At 39.7% G+C, this 10,851-nt stretch overlaps 1 protein-coding gene across 1 annotated transcript; it reads right to left on the bottom strand.

Moving 5' to 3' along the window:
• Nucleotides 1–3,450: 3,450 nt before the first annotated feature.
• On the bottom strand, nucleotides 3,451–9,855 carry LOC134576728 (guanylin-like). The gene is made up of 3 exons (XM_063435444.1): nucleotides 9,753–9,855; nucleotides 5,645–5,804; nucleotides 3,451–3,518 (listed from the first exon to the last, which is right to left on the bottom strand). Exons 1-3 carry the CDS (start codon nucleotides 9,825–9,827, stop codon nucleotides 3,451–3,453), a joined length of 303 nt encoding a protein of 100 aa, XP_063291514.1. The 5' UTR covers nucleotides 9,828–9,855.
• Between the last annotated feature and the right edge of the window lie 996 nt (nucleotides 9,856–10,851).

The raw sequence follows: 10,851 nt of genomic DNA, 5'->3' as shown, positions 1-10,851 counted from the left end.
CTTGCCGAATGTCACTATACCACCATGTACTCTTTTACTGCCACTGCCTAAACTGTATTAGACTTGATGTTATGCATGTTATCTAAAAATGTGCAGCCTGTTCCCTACAACAAAATGTAAAATTTGTGCTGAATATTCTATACCATGTTATGTTTCTGATGTTTGTTCTGAGCTTACGACTGCTATTGTGGCTGAGTGAGCCGACTATTTTACCATGCACAACAAAAATAAAGAATAAAAAAAAAAAATTAAAAAAAATCAATTAATGCCAGTACCAGCACATTATCCTGTGACGTGTTTCAGTATCTTTTAACATTTGTATCTTATTAACTTATACGTGTTTTATTCGATTTCCTTGCGTTTAGTATTTAAATTAGTTTCATTTTGATTTTTAGGACGTGACCCCCTTATTGTGCTTCCTACACAATTGTTTCTGTCAAATATATAAAAATGAGCTTTTTTTAATGAGCTTTGACGTCATTTTGTGGACAATATATAGGAAAAGGAAAGAGTAGGCTAGACACAGGGAGATAATGTGTGACATAAGGTGAAACTACTGAGTTTGTATTGGGAAGCGCTGAGTAATTATAGACTTATCAGGTGACATAATATTATAAGATGTATAGACAGGAGACTAGGAAAGTGAGATATATTTTGGTATAACAAGATTATATGATGGGTTAGAAAGAAAATGAAATGGATGGGATAATATCGGGGTATAAACTTATTGTAAAGAGGTAAGTAGGAATGTGAAATGGATTATATAATATTGGGGTTTTAACTTATTGTATAGAGGTAAGAGGAATTATATAGAGGTAAGTAGTAAGGTGAAATGGATGATATAATATTGGGTATAAATAATATTGAGGTAAGTAGGAAGGTAAAATGGATGATATAATATTGTGATGAAGCTTTTCAGACACACATACACATGCCAGCTGCCAAGTCACACACGTGTAATAATCACAAACTCCTGTGTAAGTGGTCCTGTGATACGCAGACTTTGTGAGTGGTTCGCTGCCACTTACCCTCGGTACAATAAATACATGTTGTCATTTATTGAAGTGCCATGGGCCTGGTTATGGACCTGCACTCGCCAAACACTATATCGTTTCCAAATAACTCTGTGAAAAAATCACGAAGTCATTTCGCCTATTTTATTTAATTTCATTCGGTAGCTGTAACTACCGAACAGAGACCACCCCCTGGCTCATTAATTTCAAAGCAAACAATTGTTTACGTCCTCTCCTTGTGCGTCCGCCCTTCGTATTGTCGAACGCCACGTGGCTGATAAAACGGCGACCATCTTGTTTGTGCGAACAAAGGCAGCGGGACTTGGTAGTCGAGTGTCTGGAACTAAAAGCAGGCACTCGACTTCCCGAACACCAGTCCCAACGTACGAACACTGGATCTTTGTTTCCCGAACCTATGAGAGCGCTATTTGGTACTTTTGTTCATACGAATGATGGGAACAATCGCTGCTAGGAGCCAAGGGGAACCGTTCGTAGATTTATTCGGTTTTTGAGACTTTTCAAACTAGACCGGCAAAACCACCCAAATTGTGGAACTGTTTTGGGCAGGAGCATGGGTCAAGTCCTGGGGGAAAAGTGTGGGAACTCACCCAAGATCCACCTCTCTACCTGCAGTCCGATCATCCACGTTACATACATGTTACATACAGTGACAGGCTTGAGGGGAGCCCGACCGTACCATACGACCAGGGCCGGCCCAAGACATGGTACTGCCTGGTTCCAAGACTCAGATGCTGAAATGCTTATGTTCTACTAATGAGTATGTAAACCAAAATATATATAACATCTCTATATAGCAATTTGAGTGTCTTGAACCTAAACAACGCAAAAGCAGAAAATGCCCCAAAAATTGATTCTTTAGTTTCTGAACTACAACTCCCATGATGCTTAACCATCCTTGACTAGCACAGCATCAAAATAATTGTAGTCCTGTTTTTAGCTATCCCTGACTTAAATCACAGAACCAGAAAGGGGGGTGGGGGGAATGGCATGGTGATCGATCCCTGGGCAGGAGCCTCGTGGTTAGCCGGTCACCTAAGACCCCATGAAATTCGAAAACTCGTAAACTGATCTGGGTGATTTTTGGATATGTTGGTCACCCAGATAAGGGCTATCAGGGGATTTGACATTTGTGGGGATACCTTATGTTTTAAGGGGTGTTTTAAAAGTTGGGTAAAATTTAGATTTTTCTGCCTGGAGATAATTAAGTTATTACTTTATCAGCCTCAATTATCTCCAGGTACAGAGGAGGGGATTATATGCTTATACTGGGAGTGTTTAAGTATTTCTCTGTTTATGATTGGCTGCATGATTTATGTTCCTGTGGGAGGTCCCCTTGCACGGGGACTTGCATAAAAGCCAGTGTGGCATCATTAAACTTCTGTTCTGTTATACCCTTCATCTAGACTTCGGCTGATGTTTGGGTACTTGTCTGCTTTACTAAGGGAATCTACTTGGGAAGCTGTTATTTCGTATGGGAATCACTTACTTTATTTTACCGAACGGAGAGTTATACTCACTGCTACTCTGGCCATTCTGGAGAGAACTACCAAATGGGTATAGGATATACCAGGGTTCCTTACAAACTCCCATCATTCTCAGCCATTAATCATCCCAGCTGGAATCCTAAGATACTAACCCTACCTACGCTCAGGTAGGAACTGTGAAAAACAGGCTCAATCTAAACAATATATAACAACTGAGTATGGATAATTTTTCGATTTTGTCCTACAATTTGAAAAATCCACTTTTCAATAATCCACAATTTCTGGTTCAGTAAATAGACCACATATATCTAACAATCTGTTGATGTATAGCTAACAGACATTATTTATAATCACACTGGAAGAGAAAAAAAAATGATGTTTTAATGATGTCAAGATTTGTATCTGTACATTAACTCGTGCAAAATTGGATTACATAGGGAAGGAGTGTTTGGTACAAAGTAAAACATCTTAAAAATCCATTCAGACATCTTCACTTAACAAATTAAGGACAAGAGTAAAAATAAGACGCGTGGTTTGTAGTTCGCGTCAGAAATAGATTTATTTATATAAATTCAGAGTACGTTTCTTGTGGAATGACTGAAGGAAAATAATTAGACCTCTGATTGATACCCACCATGGGCCATATTGATTAGACAGAACGCTTACTGGATCAGTTTAAATGGTTAGCATCACAATTCACTCTCGAGCTTTGGATGCAGTAATTTAGTGCAATGCTGAGATAAGAGACATGACAGGCTTGGTTTTGTCCTTTTAAACATGAAACGAGAGTCCGATTTAAATAGATAATTATGAGGTAGGGTGCCTCTCTTAATCTGCCATCGGTTCCATGGAGAACAGAACGTGTTACCAGGAGTGGAGACAAGTGGTCTGGAGGATAATTCCACAATTGGAGCTGGGTCAATGCACTAAGATCAAGGACAATCAGGACACGCAGGATTGGCGCATAGATCACATTCGTCAAAACTAAACGCAGCTTCTACTGTGAAGAAATACATTATAATCATTCTCGGAAATAGGACATGTTACCTAATTAAAATGCAACATTTTTAAGTATCAGGGTAACACATAACTAGCTTTAATAATGATATAGGGGGACATATATCCAATTTAAAGGAACACTCAAAGCACCATAACTATAAGTATGTACTACTTCTCTCATTGGCCACTCAGTTATAGGCTGAGAGTGAGAGAATGTTTAATAAAGATATCTGGAAACATACCAAGAATAATAACGCTATCAGGTATAACGTCCCCAGATTAATAACGCTATCAGGGGTAACGTACCCAGATTAATAACGCTATCAGGGGAAACGTACCCAGATTAATAACGCTATCAGGGGAAACGTACCCAGATTAATAACGCTATCAGGGGAAACGTACCCAGATTAATAACGCTATCAGGGGAAACGTTCCCAGATTAATAACGCTATCAGGGGAAATGTACCCAGATTAATAACGCTATCAGGGGAAATGTACCCAGATTAATAACGCTATCAGGGGAAACGTACCCAGATTAATAACGCTATAAGGGATAACGTACCCAGATTAATAACGCTATCAGGGGAAACGTACCCAGATTAATAACGCTATCAGGGGAAATGTACCCAGATTAATAACGCTATAAGGGATAACGTACCCAGATTAATAACGCTATCAGGGGAAATGTACCCAGATTAATAACGCTATCAGGGGAAACATACCCAGATTAATAACGCTATCAGGGGAAACGTACCCAGATTAATAACGCTATCAGGGGAAACATACCCAGATTAATAACGCTATCAGGGGAAACATACCCAGATTAATAACGCTATCAGGGGAAACGTACCCAGATTAATAACGCTATCAGGGGAAACGTTCCCAGATTAATAACGCTATCAGGGGAAATGTACGCAGATTAATAACGCTATAAGGGATAGCGTACCCAGATTAATAACGCTATCAGGGGAAACGTTCCCAGATTAATACCGCTATAAGGGATAACGTACCCAGATTAATACCGCTATAAGGGATAACGTACCCAGATTAATAACGCTATCAGGGGAAACGTACCCAGATTAATAACGCTATCAGGGGAAACTTACCCAGATTAATACCGCTATAAGGGATAACGTGCCCAGATTAATAACGCTATCAGGGGAAATGTACCCAGATTAATAACGCTATAAGGGATAACGTATCCAGATTAATAACGCTATCAGGGGAAACGTACCCAGATTAATAACGCTATCAGGGGAAACGTACCCAGATTAATAACGCTATCAGGGGAAATGTACCCAGATTAATAACGCTATCAGGGGAAATGTACCCAGATTAATAACGCTATAAGGGATAACGTATCCAGATTAATAACGCTATCAGGGGAAATGTACCCAGATTAATAACGCTATCAGGGGAAACGTACCCAGACTAATAACGCTATCGGGGAAATGTACCCAGATTAATAACGCTATAAGGGATAACGTATCCAGATTAATAACGCTATCAGGGGAAACGTACCCAGATTAATAACGCTATCAGGGGAAACGTACCCAGATTAATAACGCTATCAGGGGAAATGTACCCAGATTAATAACGCTATCAGGGGAAACGTACCCAGATTAATAACGCTATCAGGGGAAACATACCCAGATTAATAACGCTATCAGGGGAAACGTACCCAGATTAATAACGCTATCAGGGGAAATGTACCCAGATTAATAACGCTATCAGGGGAAACGTACCCAGATTAATACCGCTATCAGGGGAAACGTACACAGATTAATAAAGAGATTATGGAAAATGTACTCAGTCTAATAAAGATATCTGTAAAACGTACCCAGACTAATAAAGATATCGGGGAAACTTACCCAGTCTAATAAAGATATCATAGAAAACATACTCAGATTAATAACGCTATCAGGGAAATGTACCCAGATTAATAATGAGATTATGGGAAACTTACTCAGTCTAATAAAGATATTGGGGGGTGAGAACATACCTAGTTTGATAAAGACATGGGGGGGAGGGAGGGGAAACGTACCCAGTTTGATAAAGATATTGGGGGTGGGGGTGGGGGTGGAAACGTGCCCAGTTTGATAAAGATATTGGGGGGGGGGAACGTACCCAGTTTGATAAAGATATCGGGGGCATCCTCCTTCTCGCACACAGGTAAAAATTCCTCAGGGAGCTTGGACGTTTTACATAAATCATGAGGAGACACATCTTCATCCATGAGTTTCTTCAATTTTTTCACTGATTCCACTGTATACGTAAATTCCCCCACCTAAAGGAGTAACCAAGACATTAGACATCAGAGATTGCAGAATCACAATGTTTCCTCTATGTGTGCTAGCTGAGCCGGGGTTAATCTACCTGATAAGGACAGTTTTACTATATGTCACCGTTTGGTAGTGTACGTTTCTTTTCCCCCCCTAATAACACAACAATAACAACCTTCTCCATGGTAACCTAAATTGATCCCTACTACTTTTTGGGGATCTGTAAATGGGGTAACGGTGAAACCATTGGATGGCACTGACCTCGGTTTTAAACTTACTATAGCTCTCCGTATATCAGCGTTTGAAATGGTAACGGATTTAACTCACACAGTTTTTTCTATAACAAATAGACACTCAAACTTTAAATTTAAACCAAAAAACTATGAGAGTGGGATTTATGAAAGTGGGGAACCAGAAGAATCAGTAGGGCTATTCCATTATTTTGTATGCTAACTGCTTCACTTTGGCAATTCTGGACCATTTTTCTTTTGTGACACTTCGATAAACAGCCTCTGTATTATCCATGTTTTCTGTATGCGTTTTACATCAAAGGCAGACACTGTGCCATGCCAGCAACACGCACAGTGCTGAATCGGCCTCAGTTTCCCCCATTAGGACTCTATCAGGCCGGCGTGCTTTTATCTTGTTGGAACATTGTTGGAACATTGAACGTCTCTGTGTATATACTTTGTCATCGCTTCTAAACATACATATGTTATTTTAGAAAATAAAGAAGAGACTGGAACGGGTTAACTAAACAAGTGCTCCCAAGTCCAATCTCTATACCCCAGACGTAAACTGCTCCACCAGTATACAATAATACATTGCTAGTTATAGAGCATTATAGGAACTACAATTCACATTGAATTACAAGGGAACATCCATAAATCTGCAATAGATATTGTAATCCTGTGGTACCTAGAATAGCCTGTATGTGGCCGTAATCAATTACTCCACTAATATATGGCTACAAAGTGTCAGTCCTGGAATATAGGACGTATCTATACAAAATAATAAATCTTTATTAGTCCCTCTTAAGGGTTAATTAGCTCATGGTGAAAAGGGGGTGTATATACAGTTAAAGTGAAAAATACAAAAAATTTGATTAAAAGAAATAAAGACCTACAGCTATTCTGCTAACTATATACATAGCACACCATCTCGGCTGAATACTGAGACAGTAACAATATACGTACTTGTGAACTGTTGCTAATTTATTTATGGCAACAGTGTATCAGTGTATCAGTAGCCAATATTATTATGGGGTGAATCTGGAAAATAGAGGATACCCTTCTACAATAAATGATTCCAAAGAATATATTTTGTAACCCACATATGATTGCAACAGGTGTATGCCAGTAAAAGTGGGAAGAATAAGGAATGTTAGTGTGGTATCTTTGAAAAGAGGGGGTAATAATCATCAGGGAAATGTGGAGATTCTACCAGAGTATTTGGGAGAAAAGACGGCAGGGTACCTCGAACCCAAAAGGTACGGTCGAGATGCTAGCCAAAATAAACCAAGCCCCAATTACAATACTCAGTGGATCCCCCCCAAAAACGAAAAAAGAAAAATAAATAATTACGAAGTGATCTTAAAACAGACGGTAGTGAGGGATAGCCAGGACCTAAACATACAGAGAGATCGGTCCTAATGTATAGACAGAGCTCATCTAGTATCTATGGAGCATAGCTAGCTGAATGCTATTTATCTAGAGCGTACTCCTTGATAAAAAAAATAGGCACTAGGCTAACTCTGACTCACTAGAAAGATATCTGTCCGATATAACAAAGGACCTTTCGGGTCCCAGCTAAAGATCTAAGACCTAATCAATGTAGAACCCCCTCATCCTCTAATTAAATAGAATGCTGAAAGCCAAAGTCTAAGTAAACATGAAGTATGTTGGTATGCCCAACACGCGTTTCGGCGCACACATGCGCCTTTGTCAAGAGCGGTTCTCCTTTCCTTCACCACTTTTGGTAGGTATTAACCACTGCTAACTGAGAACACCCCCACAAGACTTGACATTTTGGAGATGCTCTGACCCAGTCGTCTAGCCATCACTATTTGCCCCTTGTCAAAGCCACTCAGGTCTTATCGCTTTCCCATTTTCCTGCTAAAATGACCATTTACTTGCTGCCTAATTTATCCCACCACTTGACAGGTGCCGTGGTAATGATATAATCAATGTTATTCACTTCTCCTCTCACTGGTTTTAATGTTGTGGCTGATTAGTGAATATTGAGCTCATAAGAAATTGTAACGTCTTCATTATCACATTCCAAGCACAAAAGGGTGGGCTGTCGGTTCATCATGTTCTCCAATGAAAATGGTCTGACCAGAACTACACCCATAGACATAATTCAATACAACAAGTTGCAATAATAGGATAAGCTGTCATGGTTATGCGCTTTAGTGTCATTTTAAATAAAGTTCAGTAATTAAAAAGAAATGAAAAAATACCTTGAGTCACTAAATTTATGCCAGTTAATAAAATGCACTGCACATTTCTACCACTCCTTGGGACATCATGAGGCCCACCATGACTCTGGAAATGTTGAGGGACTAGAAAAGTTCAGACCAAAATAATTGATCTCAGTAAAAGCTGAGTTGGGGAGTTTTCCAATGCAGTTATTTTGGCCTTAACTTTGCAATTTCCTTGTCAATTCCCTCAATGCCCAGGTCAGTGAAGAAACCATAATTTCCTTCTGGTGCGTTTTAGCACTGCTTAGACTACCTGCCCCATTGAGACCTTGGCCTGACGCCATGCAATCACCTTGACACAAATAGAATCAATAAATGTTTAGTGACCTGGGACATCTGGTATTTTACCCAGGGCTTATTATAGCACTGGACCTATTACTGATTACATTCCACAACAATCAGGATTTTTCGCTGTTAAAATGTATAGAAAGGTTTGCTTATTGTCACATTTACATTATTCTGGTTACATGTTAGCTGTTATTCCAATCGCTCACAGTATTATCAGATCTGAAAGTGATTTTATGATGAGTTATTATAAACATTATCATTGGTAATTAGTGATGTCCCGAACAGTTCGCCAGGAACCGTTCGCCAGCGAACATAGCGTGTTCGCGGTGCGAACACGCGCGATGTTCAGTCCGCCCCCTATTCGTCATGGAGGTGGGAAGGTCTGGGAGGGAGGGTCTGCTGCTGATTGGCTGGAATGTGTCTGCTGAATGTGAGCTACAGGGTCAAAGTTTACTCAATGATGACGAATAGGGGTGGCGGACCGAACATCGCACGTGTTCACGACCGCGAACACGCTATGTTCGCCGGCGAACGGTTCCCGGCAAACTGTTCGGGACATCACTATTGGTAATGGGTGATTGTCAGGAACCCAGTCGTTGTGGCCAGTGCAGAGAGGGGGGTGAGGGCAGTGCATGGAGAACTGGGAAAGAATTAAAATATAAATAAAGCATTTCAAAGTGGGTCCTTGACCTTAATAGAGTGGGGTAAATTGCTCTATCTGGGGTAGATTGTGCATGTTCTCATTCCTCAATATTGTGTTACCCGTGGCAAATGTATAATTCCTTATCCTCACTCTGTATTCTGTTACCTGGAGTTATTGTATCATTCCTCTGCCACACTCTGTATTCTGTTACCCGGGGTAATTGCTGTCTGCTAGTATTGAGACGATGTATGACTGCTAGTTCACAATACAATGCTATGTATTTTCATTATAATTGTATTCTACTTATTGCAATATTTGCATAAAACATTTAATACAAAGGTAAGAAAGTCCCTAGAGTTTGCTGATTTGGTCTCGAATAGGGCTATTTATTTGCCGTTGTACCCCAGACCAAACACCGCTAGTCCTCCCAAGTTAGAATTATTAGAATTTCTCTGGCAATTATATCATGCCTGTTTTCCTAAACATTACCTCCAATAACAATCCACTAAAGACCTTCCATTAATTAAATATTAAACTCACCTGAACTTTCAAAGCGTGAGATCCCGGCTCCCAAAGTAACAGGATGAGAAACAAAGAGATGACAAGCGATTTCATGACGGCGAGAAGTCTTGTTCGATCAGACTTTGCTCTGTGTATTGGATTCCTTCCACGTGTGTTTGTTTCCTTTAAGAGTAACGTGTTACTTATATAGTTCTCAAGGACTGAGTTATCCAATTCGATCTCGAACTGCATACCAGGAGTTTAACCTCTTAATGCTGCCTTTCAGGTGACGATGAGATACCTGTAAGAGAAACTCCGAGTCAATAATTTCTTAAACCAATAAGAGGAGACACATCTGAGCAGTTTGAAAACTTACAATTCAGAGTAGAATAAATCCAGTTGGACAATACAAAAAACTTAAACTATGGACAATTGTTCTGCTGAGAAGAGTCCATTCTAAATTCTCCTGTCCACCTCTGAAACATCCACTTCAATTTTCTCCTCACCATGAATTATCCTGCTCTGAACTAGTCCAAAGATGTTTCCAGGTGTGATCCCCACATATCATTATTCTTGTATGAATGTTCTGTCTACAGACTATAGGGATGGTTCTAGTAATGTTCTGAATGCAGACTATAGGGATGGATCTAGTAATGTTCTGAATGCAGACTATAGGGATGGATCTAGTAATGTTCTGAATGCAGACTATAGGGATGGATCTAGTAATGTTCTGAATGCAGACTATAGGGATGGATCTAGTAATGTTCTGAATGCAGACTATATGGATGGATCTAGTAATGTTTTGAATGCAGACTATAGGGTTGGATCTAGTAATGTTTTGAATGCAGACTACAGGGATGGTTCTAGTAATGTTCTGAATGCAGACTATATGGATGGATCTAGTAATGTTCTGAATGCAGACTATAGGGTTGGATCTAGTCATGTTCTGAATGCAGACTATAGGGATGGATCTAGTAATGTTCTGAATACAGACTATATGGATGGATCTAGTAATATTCTGAATGCAGACTATAGGGTTGGATCTAGTAATGTCCTGAATGCAGACTATGTGGTTGGATCTAGTAATGTTTTGAATGCAGACTACAGGGATGGTTCTAGTAATGTTCTGAATGCAGAC

The sequence above is a fragment of the Pelobates fuscus genome, chromosome 11 (assembly GCF_036172605.1).
Source record: "Pelobates fuscus isolate aPelFus1 chromosome 11, aPelFus1.pri, whole genome shotgun sequence".
In the NCBI taxonomy this organism is placed as follows: Eukaryota; Metazoa; Chordata; class Amphibia; order Anura; family Pelobatidae; genus Pelobates; species Pelobates fuscus.
Note: the sequence above shows the minus strand (reverse complement) of the source record. Positions and strands in the feature narration are given on the sequence as shown.